This window comes from Naegleria fowleri (genome assembly GCF_008403515.1).
Source record: "Naegleria fowleri strain ATCC 30894 chromosome Unknown tig6, whole genome shotgun sequence".
NCBI lineage: Eukaryota > Heterolobosea > Eutetramitea > Acrasida > Naegleriidae > Naegleria > Naegleria fowleri.
In genome coordinates, this window is record NW_025407938.1 from 885,987 (window position 1) to 902,677 (window position 16,691).

General features: G+C 37.2%; 6 protein-coding genes across 6 annotated transcripts; 5 read left to right on the forward strand and 1 right to left on the reverse strand.

Moving 5' to 3' along the window:
• Positions 1-1,731: 1,731 nt before the first annotated feature.
• On the forward strand, positions 1,732-2,784 carry FDP41_010660 (uncharacterized protein; the record flags this gene model as incomplete). The annotated part of the gene is made up of 1 exon (XM_044700983.1): positions 1,732-2,784. One exon carries the CDS (start codon positions 1,732-1,734, stop codon positions 2,782-2,784), a length of 1,053 nt encoding a protein of 350 aa, XP_044568308.1.
• A 41-nt stretch (positions 2,785-2,825) lies between these two features.
• FDP41_010661 (uncharacterized protein) lies at positions 2,826-3,416 on the forward strand (the record flags this gene model as incomplete). The annotated part of the gene is made up of 1 exon (XM_044700984.1): positions 2,826-3,416. One exon carries the CDS (start codon positions 2,826-2,828, stop codon positions 3,414-3,416), a length of 591 nt encoding a protein of 196 aa, XP_044568309.1.
• A 961-nt stretch (positions 3,417-4,377) lies between these two features.
• On the forward strand, positions 4,378-6,921 carry FDP41_010662 (uncharacterized protein; the record flags this gene model as incomplete). The annotated part of the gene is made up of 1 exon (XM_044700985.1): positions 4,378-6,921. One exon carries the CDS (start codon positions 4,378-4,380, stop codon positions 6,919-6,921), a length of 2,544 nt encoding a protein of 847 aa, XP_044568310.1.
• A 1,002-nt stretch (positions 6,922-7,923) lies between these two features.
• Positions 7,924-9,234, reverse strand: FDP41_010663 (uncharacterized protein; the record flags this gene model as incomplete). Its single annotated transcript, XM_044700986.1, has 1 exon — positions 7,924-9,234. One exon carries the CDS (start codon positions 9,232-9,234, stop codon positions 7,924-7,926), a length of 1,311 nt encoding a protein of 436 aa, XP_044568311.1.
• A 251-nt stretch (positions 9,235-9,485) lies between these two features.
• FDP41_010664 (uncharacterized protein) lies at positions 9,486-10,795 on the forward strand (the record flags this gene model as incomplete). The annotated part of the gene is made up of 2 exons (XM_044700987.1): positions 9,486-9,844; positions 10,258-10,795. The coding sequence occupies 2 exons, from the start codon at positions 9,486-9,488 to the stop codon at positions 10,793-10,795; spliced, it is 897 nt and encodes a 298-aa protein (XP_044568312.1).
• Positions 10,796-11,201: 406 nt separating this feature from the next.
• FDP41_010665 (uncharacterized protein) lies at positions 11,202-16,651 on the forward strand (the record flags this gene model as incomplete). The annotated part of the gene is made up of 4 exons (XM_044700988.1): positions 11,202-11,732; positions 11,827-12,309; positions 12,447-13,673; positions 13,769-16,651. The coding sequence occupies 4 exons, from the start codon at positions 11,202-11,204 to the stop codon at positions 16,649-16,651; spliced, it is 5,124 nt and encodes a 1,707-aa protein (XP_044568313.1).
• Between the last annotated feature and the right edge of the window lie 40 nt (positions 16,652-16,691).

Consider the following 16,691-nt stretch of genomic DNA (forward strand, 5'->3'; position numbering starts at 1 on the left):
AATTTCACAAGATTATCCTTTCCTCTTGTGTACAATTGTATCACATAATTGATAAGGCATTTGAGAAATGAAACATTCCAATATTGGAGTATTTAATTTTGCAGGTGATATGAATATTGTAACAAGATACAATTATCTCAAATTACACCTAAGAATCCAAAATTTCGCAAAGTCAGCAATAGTTCTCTGTGGTTGAAGGTTTGATGGATCTCTAGTGGGTCTGCATTCAAGCAGCTTAAGAAAGCAAGTGGGAATACGAGCTCAAACTTGATTCTGATTTTCAGAAAATATTTTAGGAATTAGAAAAACATTACCCCGAATGAGACTTGTTCATCATTTTGTCGGACACTGTCAATGAGCCAAATCTTGGCTTCTTCTTTGGAGTTAAACAAAACCTTGCTCCAACATACCCTTTGTCTGATATGTTCTGAACGAAGTGAAGGGCATGAATGTTTCGATTGTAAACATTAAAAGAGTTTGGTTGAGCAACGAAAAATATTTTCATGCTCAAAAAATTTTCTGTATATTCGTGCTTTTTGATTTGCTTAGTGACTTCCCACCCATTCGCACTCACACCCACTTGCTTTCTTAAGCTTCTAAGATACCTTTTTCGCTGATCGGAATGTTCTTGTGGTAAGGAAGAACATTGAGACAGTGCAGGTCCACCTTGATCGAATCTTTTCGACAAGGATTTTACTGAGCTAACCATATATTTAATTATTTTAATTTCATATGTATCTAATTCATCATGTTATCTTATTTTCATGGATTTATCAAGCAATTGCTTAATGTGACTTCTTGCGCTTCACATCTTAGAATCTTTGTCTCTGCCTTCCTCCTTCATACTTCCTTGCGTTTCTTTGGTTTTCTCCTTTTTTCCGCTGAGCGGTTTTTGGAGTTTTTTACCTTCTCAAATCTTAATTAATACTCGGGACTCTGCTGAATAAAGTCAATTGACAAAATATGCAGAAAATCCCACAAACACCGGACCTTTATCAAGGTCGGGTGTTTGGAGAGACTACAAACCCATTTGTTCCTCTAAATTAATCAAACGATTCTTGTTGTTTACGTCTTCGAAACATTCTTCTCATTTTCATGATCAAATTTTGAACTATTTCCAAAAGAAACAAAGAGAGGAAAACATAATGTGTCTTTTCTAGAGTGTTCTTTGAATAACCTCAGTTCAACTTCCTTTAGGAGCCTTGATTTACCAACTCCAGGAGCTGCTGCAATAAAAGGGAGTACAATATTCCATTTTTCCAACTTCTCGTTCAGAAAAATTAGCATATGTTTCAAACTCTTTCAAAATTACCTGAACACTGTTCTCCCTATCAACAAACTCAAAATTGTATCCAAAAGAGCTGAGTAATGTTTTTGAAGCATTTAAAACATCAGGTTTCAATGTTCCACTATTGGTAGAACCAATATGGGCTTGTGTAAAAGGTCCTGTTGTGAATTAATGATCGTGAATCTTTTTGTACCAGAAGCTCGGTTCAGTCCCATTAGTCATTCCAAATTCCAAAGCATGTTCCTTGTTTCATTAGTGGTTCCAAAATTCATAAAAATTAAAACATTCCTTTAAGCTTGGGATGTTTCAAAGGTATTGGGTGGTTTCAAAGATTCGGGGGCGTTTCAAAGATTTTGGCGCGTTTCAAAGAATCCGAAACATTCCAAATCAGCTTCTTTTCAACTTAGCTTGGGAGTTTCAAATAAAATTTTGAATTGAAAAAAATGTCTCTCGATATCAGCAAAGAAGACGCTGTGAGATTGAGGGAAATCGAGGTCAAAAAATTGGTGGCCAATGAATGGAAGGTATTGCATGAAGAGCTGCCAATTATTCAGAAATCAAAAGGTAGAAAGGATATCAAGGATATTCCTACAATGAATAGAATTAAAGAAATAGTCTGCCAAAGAATTGGATATGTTGCTACATTCATCTTCTTACATACTGTTGGTACTATCTGTGGATGGTTAGAAGGTCCTTATCGTAATGTGGACAAAATCTTATTAATTCTTTACATGTTACTTGAAAATGAAACATTCGGATCCTTAAATGAGAGGAGAATTATCGCAAGGTCTACAATATGGAGAATTCATCACACAATTTTCGTTGAATTTCATGACCAACTTAATGAATGGGCTGACACTTGTTTGCAAAGAATGTTTTCAAATCCTATTATTCGATGTCTTACTGGTATAATTGAAAACGAAAAAGGCTTCAAGGATGGAACCACTTTTTTAGATGGTCATGATACACGTATTGAATATAGTAATTTAGCCAAATATCCTAAAAGGGAGTATTGGAGTTACAAATATAAAGATTCTGGATTAAGAACTCAAGTATTGATGGATAATCAAGAATTAGCAATTGCTATTTCGAAATCCCTACCATGTGCTCCTAATACAGACATTGGTATGTTCAAGCAAATGGAGAGAATTCCAAAACTATTAGATCCTAGTGTGGATGTATTGTATTTTGATGGTGGTTATTTCTTGGGAATTCCTGATTATATTGAAAAATTGCAAGAAAAAGGATATGATCTTGATGAGTCAAATTTCAGAACTCCAATTAGAAAACCAAGAAATCAAGATCTAACATACAGTGAAGCACAATATAATGAAGAATTTGGTGCTTTTCGTGGTATGATTGAAACATTATTCTCTCATATTGGTGAGAAATTCAAATTTTTCAATCCTCATTCAGTTGCTAAAATGAGTGGAGATTTGGAAAATGTGTGGAATTTAAAATTGCATTTGTGTTGTTTGACATTCATAGATTCGTAGAAAAATATAATATTCAAGTATTAGATCACCACAAGGAATGGATGCGTTCAGACTTTGATTTTCCTATAGAAAAGCCAAAATTATTAAGACCCTCTGTTAATGTTGTCCGTCAAAAAGAATATGCAGAGGAAAAAAGAAAAGCTCAATGTAACCTTATTGCTAAAATGTTGACAATGAGTGACACTGAATTAATGACACTATCAACTCGTGAAATTCTAGAATATTCACATAATTCTAATCCAGTACAAGTCGGTGATGAAGGATCAGAAAGCGGCTCGGATAATGAACTTCCAAGAAATCTACAAGAAAGTGATTCTGATAATGAAGAAAGATTGATATCACCAAGAAAGACACAATTCCCAAGAATAACCTCAGGCTCGGAAAGAAGTTCACAAGACTACACACCACAAAAACTTCCACAAAAAACTCCAAAATCAACTCCACAACCAAGAACTCCACAACCAAACACCCCTATCCAAATCCAAAGGCCGGCTCTGCAAGCATCATTTAAAAAAGTTCAACAGCCAACAAAGAAGAAAACAAACAAACCAAACACTTCGGAACCTTCTTTCGGTATTGGAAAACGGCAAGCCAAACCAACAGCTGCGCCAAAATCTTTGAAACGCCCCTGAATCTTTGAAACCACCCAATACCTTTGAAACATCCCAAGCTTAAAGGAATGTTTTAATTTATGAAAGCCTATTCAGTTTAAATAACACGTTTCAAATGCATTGAAAGGTCTAGAATTAAATGGTCCTGGAACGAGCTTCCCAAGAGAGGTAAGGGGAATGATTGTCTGTTCCTCAAAATCTAACAACGGCACTTCTACCTTGTTGTTTTCGATCAATTCTTTTTTTACCCAATTCGTCACCTTGCCACAATTATCCTTGTCGTTTTTAAATACTTGTTTCATGATATCATTGAGAGTCTTTTCATTTCCACTTTGTTGAGCCTTCTCGAACTCAAATACAATTTTTGAGAGAGATTTTCCATCAAAATCTTCATTATACAAAGGTTTAGCTTGACCACCATTTAATCAAGCACCTCCTTTTAGTTTTGATCGACACAATGCATCCTTTGTTTGATCTTTGTTCCACAAACCAAAAAGTTTGGGCATTAATGAATCATTAACCCAATGTACCACGATTGAACAAGTATCAGAAAGACAAGATTTAATCCTCCCATTCTTGTCCTTGAAACCAATGGAAGTGTGGAATTGGCAAATGACATCTGATGATCATCTCCTCTTCAAAAGACGACATTCATGAATGTTCTCTCGTTCACAGTGACTTTACACATGTTCTACCAGGATGAACCACTCTGCATCATTTTCGATGTATTGATAAATTCCAAGTAGTAGTAGTAGACTTGGAGAATTCTCAAACAAGCTCTTCAGAAGAAGATGCCCTCGCGCGTGCGCGTGAGGTTCTCCCTTTTCAAAGTTACCTTTTTGTTATCTCACATTACCCAAACAGTGTGACAGCGAATTTTCTCTCAAAAAAAAGCCGTCATCGATACCTGTTCTCTCTCGATAGAGTGTCACTGTGAACAGGAAACAACAAGTGAGATCATTTCCTTCGAATCTCTTGTATCATGTGTCCCATTCTAACACCAACCAACAACAACAACAATAACAACAACAACAACAACACCACAACTATTCAATCCATTCCCACCAATTCATTGTACAATACTACTACTACTCCACAGACAATCAACAGCAACAACATGATGATGAATAACAACCACACCTCTCCGAATCATCAATTGATTAGATTCAACGTGGGTGGAAAAATCTTTTACACCACTCGTGAGACCATCATGAATTCGTATCATCACTCTGCCATTTATTATCCAAAAGTTTCATGTGGAACCAATAACTCGCTGAATGATTCCATGATGTTTCCAGGCAATTGTTGTCCATTCTCTCAAAAGATTCGATCACCATCGAGTCGTAGTTATCATTATTCCTCTCAACAACTAAGTTCAAATCTTGGTAGAAGTAATGCACCATCATCTGGCAGCAGTGGTGGGGACTTGGATCCGTCAGCTGTCAACGCAAGCTCTTCCTCCATGTATAATTCTCTTTCAACCTTTGTTGATATGCATAACCGCAAACATCGAATGAGTACAGCAGATAGTACCAATGCTCCCTCTCTCGTGGACCCTCATCATTCAACAAGTGCTCATTCCCGAAATAACAGCTTGTCTTCCTCGTCTCGTCCTGCCTCCACAACTTCCATTCCGAATTTTGAAAACTATTTCACACGCCTACTCGATGACAATCAGCATTTAGGAATTATTCGTGACGAGAATGGATGTTTCTTCATTGATCGAAACCCCAAGTACTTTGCCATCATTTTGGAATACTTGAAAAGTGGAGAGTTAAACTTATTCGATTCTGCCGAGTATCGTTCAAGCGAATTGGACACACCAGAACATGGATTTCACGATTTACAATTATTTGCTCAGAAAATTATTAGAGAGGCTGACTATTTCATGATTGACATTTCTGATCAATTATTTAACATTGTGGGAGACCAATTATATGTCTCTGAATTCTTCCAGGATCGTACCAATCGTTCGAATCAACGTTGTTTGATATTCTTTGATAAGGACTCACATCGAAGACCTTGCTCATTGTACATGAGTGGTATTTGGTTCGATCATCACATTATTGATAAGGAGTGCTTTGTGAGAAATGGAGTCATTGAAATTTATATGGAAGAGAACACCATGGCAGGTACCATGTTGACCAATGATTCTATCATGATGATGAACCCTAATGCTGCCAATAACTACAACAACAGTAGCAGTGGTTCTTCATCTCGTGCAAGAAGAAACAAACAAAACAATGCATCCAACAATCAAAATTCCAATTCCAACATGGGTCAAGGCAATGCCTCCGATTTTGATGCCTCCGATTATTATTACTACTCTGAAACTCCCATCAATAAGCGTAAAAGTTTCAACTCGGACACGTTTTTCAGTTCTCTCTCCAATATGGTCAACAACAATATGAGCCATGTGGCCTCACAAACCAAACATTCCTTAGGAGGAGGATCAGGTACAGGAGGAGGACCTCTTCGTCTCCACTTTGTCATTCATCCACAAGTCGACGTGAAGAGCAATGAGAAGAGAAGTATGATGAATTTTGTTGGAATGGATCCTTCCATGCTTGATTGTTACATTCATCAGTCTTCTTCTTCGCCATCATCATCAATTACAACAACCACCACCACCACCACCACAACAACAGTCACCTCTCATCCTCTTCCTCATGAAGCACACAACACCAATACCGACATTCATGGCAAATCAAGCACGGCAGCCGATGAATTTTCCTCTCTCTTCTCCACGTATGGCATGCTTGGAGCTTCTCGAAGACTCTCCATGGAATTTCCTCAATTGGTTGAGAATTACCTCGTCGTGAAAGACATTAGTTCCTTCCGTCGTGAATTTCGTCTGAAGGAAATGGATGAACCAGCCACACCCAAAGCTCAATTCAATAAGAAGTATTTCAATCTTTCCGACTACAACCATTCGGTCAAGTTGATACGAGATGACAAGGATCTAGAGCATGTCATTGTCGTGGAGACCTTTACTCAAATTCCCGAAAAGTTCAGTGAAGTCTTCGCCTCAATGGGAACCTCTCCTGGTAGTGCTATTGGTAGTAATGAGAACAACCGAAGAGTTGGCAGTGAAATTCCCCTCACCATTAGTGGCTCCTTAGATGATTCTCGTGGTGGTGGAGGTGGTGCTAGCGGTAGTGGTAGTGGTAGCAGTGGTAGTGGTAGTTCCACTCATCATCATCATCATGGTTATGCGACTACTGGAAATTTCGAATCGGATCAGTACTTGGAAGTAGCCAGCAGTGATGAAGATGAATTTTCAGTCCCTCAATTAGCCTCCTCCAAAAGAAAGAGCATCAATCCCAACGTTCTTCAAAAGAATAAGAGTGGTACCGTCTCACGTACGATGGAACAAACCAAAGAGACTCGTATGAGAGTCATTCGGAATAATTTCTTTGCCAAGAGCAAACGTGAGTTTTTATATATTGAGAGTAAGAATAGAATTTATTGGGCCTCTTATTCAAGAGGGTTGATTACTTTGGAGTTGAGTAATAAGAACTTGTAAGATTGATCTTGTTTGAGTGTAGGTGGTTTGAGAAACAGAGTGAAAACCATTATGGAAAATCTTGTAGTATGGAGTGGAATGTCAAAATATGCATGATAAAAAAATCTTTTTTTCAAAATTTCTCATGTGTGTTTTTGTTGGTACCAGTTTCATGGCGGTACTCATCTGTTGCAACAGTGTAATTTTTGAATTATCATTGGTTTTTTTGAAGAAGTGAATTTTCATTAACGTGCTCGTCTCGTGGTGTAATGGTAGCATAGTGGACTTTGAATCCATTGACGGAGGTTCGATTCCTCCCGAGACGGAACCAAGGCGAACTAAGGTTTTCATCTTTTCATAACCAAGGTGACCTTTTTATTGTGGTTATTTGGCTTTTGTTTATGTGAATTCATTGTGAATCGTTGCCCAATGGCTTAACACCTAGTTCTTCAAAATATTTTTTAAATTTTCCTTCATGCACATAGTGTCTACAGATCTCTTTTCCACTCTCTTTCATCACCATCACTGGAATATCAAATTGGTACATTTCATAAAAGTGTTCATTTCCCTTTTGAACAATGTCAACTTTCTCTATATCAAATGGATAAATTTTTTGCATATTCTCCAACCTAACCATTGCTCTATCACACAAAGAACACTTGAGATCGGAACGCGTGAAAAATTGCAAAACAAATCTTTTCATTTTTTAAGAAAGATGGAATGGACATTGTCGAGTAGTACAGTTTTATTAAATGAGTGTTGGATTTGTTGATACTGCACTTCCCGAAGAAAATAATATGAAAAATTTTAGCTCGCCCTGGTTCCGTCTCGGGAGGAATCGAACCTCCGTCAATGGATTCAAAGTCCACTATGCTACCATTACACCACGAGACGAGCACGTTAATGATAATTCACTTCTTCAAAAATACCAAAATCATTCTTTACAGAGAAATCTCCAGATCTATCAAATTTATGATAGACAACCATAAATTTGGTATTCCTGCCCATTCATCTCTCACCACTTTATAAAACTTCGTACATGTGGATTTCAGTGTACAATTTTTCGCCTGTCGTTTCGTCATCAGGATAATTGAGAGGAATTTCCTTTAACCATCCATCAATGGACAGTACATCGGTGAGGGCAGCATCATCCAGGGACTGCTGTATGGAAGGACACGTAATGAGCCGAAGCCCCTTTCGTGTCAAAAACTCTGTTTTAAGCCTTTTCCAAATCTCTTGATTTTCCTTCTGAGAAAAGAACCACTCAAAAACATTGTGCATGACCAAAATATCACATTGCTTCACAAGATCTTGCTCTTGCATGATGTCTGAATTCAGAATTTTGATCTTCTCTCCCATTTTAAATTTTGTGACAGTCTCTTGTTGAAGTTTGGCAAAAAATTCGTTAATTTCCACACCAATGAGCTGCTTCACAGAGAGTGGATCAATAAATAAGTAGACATAGTAGAGGACAGAACCTAACCTACTTCCAACGTCCATTAGTACAATACCATGATCCTTCATATTTTTTCTGGTCAAGAGTTTGTAGTCATCCTTTTGTGCCTTCAAATTCGTAATACCTAAACTCAATTTAATCTTCTCCAGAATTCGATTTCGAATCCAAAAATCCTTATTCATACAGTTGGAAGAGAAGATAAAAGCCAATTCGTCCAATGAGAAACTATGTGAAATAATATTCATCTCCTTAATGTGACTACTTGAATTACACTTTTCACAATAAAATTGTGGAACCTCTCCACGTCGAAATAATTCATTCATTTCATCATTGTCATACAGAAAACCGTCCATATGAATGGTGTTTGAACGCGTGTAGCCATCAAATTGTCTATTTTCAACACTTGTAGAGACTTCTCCTGGAAAGTAAAATCTCTCATTGGGTGCATAGGCATTGGTATTGGGTAATTTTTCACGAATGAAATGTTTGATGCTTTGCAGTGTTTTTAAATTGGATTTGATAGCCAAGTGAGCATTCTTGATTTGTTCATCATCGTTGGGAGAGGTGTCATCCTCTTCATCGGAGTTTTCATCTTGGTCATTGACATGATCATTCTCAACATGTCGTTCGAATTCTTGATCCAGTTCATCGGAAAGAGCTTCCAATTCTTCATTTCGTTGTTGTAATAATTTTTCAATATAATCATGACAAAATGTTTGCATAACCAATAACTCTTCTTCACTTTTCAAATGATCACATAATTTTTGAAAAGATTCAAGGACAGAAGGCAAATCCGAGTTTGTTTCAGTATTTTCCGAAGAATAATTTAAATCCACTCGTTTTCTTCGGGTTGTTTCTGGATTGCTTTTAGCGTTCATCGTTGGTGTGTGTCTGTGAGGATAAAAGTCTCTCTGTGTGTGAGGGAGTGTTTCAATATTTTTTTGAACCTTGAAAAAAACTTTATTGAAGTCTGAAGGATTATTATTATTCAAACTTGGTAGGGTTCACAATAACAACAACTACAACAACCAGATGAACCCAGTCATGACTTGGTCTTTCAACAAATTTTCAATAAAACATTATGAGTGACCTGCTGCAGCTTGTGCCTCGAACATATGAACAAAAAAAAATGAAAATCAAAATCCTTGATGCTCGCTCCAGAGAATTGGCCGTGTTGGAATTTTCCACTGCCCCAACACTCGATCAACTCAAGAAACAATTCCAAGAGAAGAAGAGAGTAGATACTACCAGACAAGCCTTCTATACCGTTGAGAATGGAAAGAGAGGAAAGGTAATTCCACCTGGAAAGGAGCCTATTGCCGATTTGAAAGATGGTAGTGAGTTGGTGTTCAAGGATTTGGGTCCACAAGTAGCTTGGAGAACTGTGTTTTTGACTGAGTATTTCGGACCTATTTTTGCGTTCCCATTGGCTTATTATTTGAGTCCTTATATTCATGGAGAACAAGTACAATTGAATCAAACACAAATGTAGGTGGTTTTTGTGGTGCGTGTGTGTTTTGATAACAACAATCATCATATCGAATTGATTCACGATACTTTGGTTATATTGTGTCATCATCTTTGATTCTTCAAATATTCATATAATTACACGATGATTGTTGTTAATGTGCATCATATTATATTTTAATATAACAATACTGTTCATGATGATTTATGATGAAACATTAATGTGATGGTCCACTTTGAAAATCATCATGTCCCTCGGGTCGGACTGTTGTTGTTCAAAAACATGGAAATTTCACAAATGTTGAACTCTCAACAACGAAATCCCCCTCATCATCACCTTCTCCAACTCGACACTGATTGCTGTTATTGTTACGGAACACAATTCTCTCTTCCTCCATCATCTTTCAACACACCACTCTGAAACTTTACGTTAGCATTGCAACTGTTCTTTTCATTGTTCACTTTGTCAAGAGAGAGCTTGAAACAATATTCGTTCACGTTTTCGGAAATGATACCATGCCATTGTTCAATCTCTTCAAGAATAGTATTTATTATTGGGGTTATGCTTTCCTTGTTGCCTACTTTACCATTCATCCAAAATATCAATCACCAGCAGAATGGCAAGTTTATGTTGGTGCAGCTGGAACTGTTCTCTCCATGCTTGGAAACTTTTATTGTCACATTATTTTGAAGAATTTGCGTCAACCAGGTAGCAGAGAGCGTAAGATTCCAAGAGGATTCCTCTTTGAATATGTTACTTGTCCAAACTATACTTTTGAAATTATGGAATGGTTCTTCTTCTCATTCATGATTCAATCTATTCCATGTTTGTTGTACACACTCAGTGGTGCTGGCCAAATGTTGCCTTGGGCTATCAAGAAGCATGTTGGATTGAAGAAGTTGTTCGATGGAAAGGATGGCAGAGAATTGTATCCAAAGAATAGAAAAGTATTGATTCCATTCATCCTTTAAATGATCAACCAAAACAATATTAAACATTAAAGAAATCAATTGTCAGCTTTCAAATTTTGGTTTTTATTAATTAAAATCTGCTTTCAAAAAATGTCTAAAAGTAGTGTGGTGGTGGTATTGAACATGTTTCGATGATGCGAAGCGTGTGATTCTCTCATCAAATCTCGCTTTCAAGGAAACCTACGCAATAACTATTTTCAAAAAGCCTATTCAAGGCTAGACAACTCTATTCATGTTAAAATTAAGATGGATGTGCGTGTTTTGTAATAATAATATTGAACAACTGGATCGGTATCTCTTGCTTGAGCAAGTTTTTTCGATAAGCAAGACACACATGCAGCCATCTGTTCCTCCAAATTTCTCATCACGAGCAGAGTTGAATTTGTTGTGAGGCAGGCAGAAAAAAATGAACGTTCGAAATTTGTCGGAGGAATTTGGCGACGATGAGGAACTAAGCCTTAGTGATGATGTTGAGGGATTGATGGAGGATGACGAAGCCTTCATCGGGGAGGATACAGCTGCCCGTAGAAGTAGTAGTAGTATTGAGATGATCCATATGGGCAAGAACAATGTTGGGCTGACTTCCTCAACATCGGAATCGATCAATAACACCAAGAGGATCCTCACTTCTGCATCATCATCAACAACAACAGAAACAACATCAGGCCTTACTCATAAGAACCTACAGAATCATCATGATGGGCATCTTTCAAACTCGCTTCAAATTGAAGATTTGGAAAGAGAAATAGCCATGATGAAAGTTAACGAGAAGGACGAAATGAAGATCAATCAGAGTTTAATGAAAATTCTCAATGAGCCAATTTTAACCGATGATACCGATCTAGGAAAGGACCTCGAACAATTTTTAGAGGAAATTGCTCAATCCTCTGCCCTAAAGGACGAGGTCACGACGGAGGTATTGGCACAGTCTTCAAATGTAGGTACAATCTTTTGATAACAACTACACCTGAAATTGAAAACCACATTCCATTCCTATTGAATATACATTGTTTGCCATTCAAACCTAAAAGGATGACGTCGAGTATCTAGATACGCACCATCACCCTTCATCTTCCACAGAAAAAGATCCCACAAAAAGTATATTAAAAAGCGAGAAAATGAAAAAGATTGGCAACGAAATCAAAAAACCATCCGTGACGTCTAAAGTGGGAAAAACAATTTTATTAAGACTCTCCCGAAAGTATGCTGCTTTTGGAACTGACCGAGGAATCATTTTAATATTCAATACGTTTTCTGATGACCAAGAATTGCGTTGCATTCTCGGAAATACAACGAATGAGGATAGCAATGCTTCCACAGGAAAGGTTACTTCCATGTGCTTTTCATTTAATGAAGATTGGCTCGTAGCAGGCTATGAGAAAGGTGCTGTCATTGTTTGGGATGTTTCTAAGGCTAGTATCATTAAGAGGATCGATGATGGATTTACCTCACCCGTAGTTTGTGTGGCATTTGTGACAGACATGTACTCGATTGTGGCCTCTGAGATGCATTCAGTAAGTGTAAATAATGATCAATTATGTCATGACATGTAGTGAATTTATAATGACTTTTTAAAATAATTATTTGTCGATATCCCACCTAACACAAACTTGTGGGCCATCGCAACATCACTATGAACCACATACAACAGAGTACATTCAAATGCTTTGCGTTATCTAAGGTGCTCTTTAGATATAGTTATAGCCTAATGTTTCAATGTTCTGTTGGCGACGATGCAATCATTACCATGTCATCCTTATCATTGGGTTCAAGCAAGTGTTGTCTGGCTGTTGCTACACGGAGCGGTGGTTTACATTTCTATTACATTGACAAAAATTTAGCTCCAACCAGCGATTCAGTAACCAGAGGGAAAGGACATTTCGGTACTAGAGGTCACTTGCCTTATATTGCATGGGCTAACACTTCAAAAGCAAAAATTATTGGATTTGCGTATGGAAAAGATGTTACGGTAATTGAAATTGACAGAAATGCTGGATCTTCCATGAAAGAAGAGTTATTTAGCACCCAACTCGAGCATGACATATGTGGGCTTGGATGGCTTGACGACAAATGTCTAATGGTCCTAACCACTGAAAAAAAAGTTCACTTATTTGACATTAGAATTGATGAATCTGCCATGGTAGAAAGTGAAGATATCGGCTTCATGAATATTATGGGCAACAGCAGCAACGTATCAGGCTCTAAGCATTTCATGACAGACATTAACCCATTGGGATTTGTCATGTTAGGAGAGCATGAACTTGTTCGCATTACCGTTAAACCTTGGAATGAACGAATATCACAACTCTCTACTGCGGGTTTATGGAAAGAAGCACTTGAGGTTGCACATGATTTCTATTCAGGAAAGGCAAAGTGCGTGATTGGACTCAATCCAGAGTCAGCTCACGATACTTTGACCAGTAAAATCATCGAGTTAGTGAATGAGTACCTCACACTTAGTTTGATGAATGATGGAACAAACTATGAAGATTACATTTATCGGCATGTTGGAAGTACCTGCATTGAGAGTTGTGTTCGAGTTGCCAAGTTTGACATGCTCTTTAACACGATTTTTAGCATGTTTTCAAAATGTGACAAAACGCAAATCTTTTTGGAGCTAATAGAGCCCTACATCATTGGGGGAGCTTTGAAATCCATTCCATGGCATGTTTTTGAATGCTACATTAGGTGGTATGGTCCGCAGGATAGAGAACGTCTGGATTCAATAATTATGAAATTGGACTTGCTAGATTATGGGCAATACGAGACTCTGATTCAGTACTGCCAACAGTACAACCTGCTAAAATCATTTGTTTATATCACAACCATCTACAAACGAGAATATATTGAACCTCTAGAAACTTTAGTTCATACACACGTAAGTAACTTCGAATTGAGTGACGGAGGCGATAATTGTTGGCATTGTTTATTGCTGATATGGCTGCAAATTTTATTATTATTATTGGATAATAGGGTGAAGGCAAAGAAAAACAAGTTGCAGAAGTAATACTTCATTTCCTAGAGCAGTACCTAATTGGTAATATTCCTGACGCAGTCCCTGTCATCACAGATGTCAAAAAAGATGTTGTAGATTTTATATTTGATGAAGAGGATGACAACGTTGGATGTGTTTTCCATGCATTAGCAAAGCACTACCCTGACAAATTTTTCGAGGTTCTAGAAATAGCAATGAACGACGACTCGAACACTAACCCATGGGACGAAGATTTTAATCAGGAAAATTTAGTAGAGTTTATATTAAGGCTCCAAAAACCAAATCAATTTATGAAACATCCTTCGTTTTACGACGGAAGGATTGCCTTCTTTTCATTCTATTCAAAGTTACTGGCGAAAGGAATTTTAAAAGCAGATGATTACAACATTTTGCTTGTAATTTTTACTTATCTTGCTGAGGACAGCTTAAAAAGGCTTAAAAATACCTCAGATGAAACAGAACGACAACGAATTAAAACGCTTAGAAAATATCGAGAGGAAAGGTTTATTGAAATTTTGGAGAAACGACAAACATATTACGACAAGACAAAATTTATGGATCTTGCAAAAAGATTTGATTTGTTCACGCTGGCTAAATTTTTCATGACAACCACTCAAAAATATCAGTGGTATCTTGAGGTGATTTTGAAAAAGATTTTCGATGTGAATTGGACAGAAATTCCAGAGATTGCAGAAGAATTGGTGGTAGACTTTTCCTTCTCCAATGTATGTCATCAGTATTCGTTTGCCATTCTCCAAAAGGCTGTTGAGGAAGAACAAAACAAGGAGCGACAAAAGGTTTATCGCTTCTTCTTTTATTGTTATATCACTTCTCTCATGTTGGATCCATTAACAGAAAGTGGTACTCTAAGCATGAATGAGATTGGAAAGAGAGGCATACCAGTAGATGAATTAACATACACCTATCTGGAAATGTTGTGCGAGTTTGAAGACAACAAGAGAGTCAAAGAATTCCTTCAACAGCAAGGCACTGCACTCGATCTTGAAAGATGTATGAAAATTTGTAAAGACATACCCGAAGCAAAATCATTCTTACTTGAAAGAACCGGTGAGGTCAGACATGCCCTAAATGAAATACTTCGAGAGTTAGAAAATACAATGAATATGCTCAAGTTGAAATTAATTGATGAGGTAAAAAGAAAGGGAAACTCTGCATTTGAAAAGCATTTCGATTCAATTTCCAAAGATTTTAATCTCATTACCGACGATCCGCCAGTATTTACTCCAAACGAGCCCATTGAGGATCAAAAGCAAATACTTGCAAAAAAACCAAAGAAACGTCTACCCAAAGTCACCAAATCTCAAGGATACAAAGAAAATGCGGAACTTTGTGATGTTTTGGTGTGTGAAGAATCAAAGAATTTGGTAAAGGAATTGAAAACAGCAATTAATTTATGCAGCGAGAACAGCGAAAGGAAAACACTTGATGATTCTGAAGTACGACAACTGTGGTTCAAACTATTGAATACATTTAGGTTGCTCCAGAGGCAGTTACGTTATGGTTTCCTTGAGGGAAAGCCACTCAAAGTTGCAAAAGAGGAAACCGATTCTTCAAGAAAATCAGATCATTTCGATGAGTTTGATTTCAGCGGTGAAGGAACAGAAATGGACGAATTCGATATTATTAAGGAAGAAATTGTAGATACAAATACAGAAATATCAAAAATTGAAAAGGATCTCAATGGTGAACGAGAACTCCAGGATCCAGACGAGGAAAAAATAGAAAAGTTGCAGGCAAAACTTAAAAAGAAGAAGGATCACGTTCATAACCTCCAAATACAATTAAAGGAGCTTGAGGAAAAAGAGAAATTAGAAAGAATGCTCGAGGAAGAGCGAAACAATGATCCGCGAGCTCCTCATAACATCCAAAAACTAGCAAATTTATGGCTTCAAAGATGTAACGCCATGTATATCAGACTCATTCTCAATGACATGATGCGTTATGTAGATATTCCTTCAATTTTAAATGAAATTGTCAATGAGCATGGAAATGATGTCTTTTGTGACGTGAAAGTCACCATCATGAGATTGTTGGATTGTTACAGCTATGAAAGTGGTCTCCTAACACAATCCAATGAATTAATATCCAGTGATCTATATAACATTAGTTGTCATTTACATAGAACTTTGAATAAGGCCCTAAAGCCTCTCAACAGCACCTGCTTTTTGTGTGGTAATCCATTACGAAAAAAGACCACTGAAGAATTCACCATGTCTCGAATTTTCCCTTGTGGACACGCCTTTCATGTTTCTTGTATTGGTGTTAAACAAATTACGTGCGTTGAATGTGAAAATATTGACGAAAAGGAATTAAAAACACTCCTCAAAACAAGCAAGACATTCAAGCTTGAAGGTATGAAAGCCAAAGAGGATGAAGCATTAGGAAAATATTTTGATTTTCGTGCGATTGGACAACAAGTGGACTCAACTCTTAAGAGGTTACTCCCTCTCGATATCATTCAGGAGACTACAAAGAAGAATAATGCAGCAGGTCGAAAGAATGTCGCAGACCTTTTGTTAGAACAATTAAGTGCAACATCTTCATTCTCGGTCAAGCGATTAACAGGTCTGAAACTATTAAGTTTAGCTCCACCGAAGATTAGCAACTCTAGTGCACGAATAAGATTGACAACTTCACAGAAATCATCGCACGCACTAATGACGGTGGACGAAAACAACGAAGATGAATCCAACACAGAGAAAGCAGCCGATAACATTGACAACAACAATACATCAGAGGGAGAAGTAAAACCTGCGAGAAAGCTAGGACCCATTCAAAAGTTCAAGATTTTAGACTTGGAAGAGATTATGAAAGAAATTGAAGAAATGTACAATTATTAAATTCAACTCAACTGTTGTGACATTGTAAATTCAATGTCGA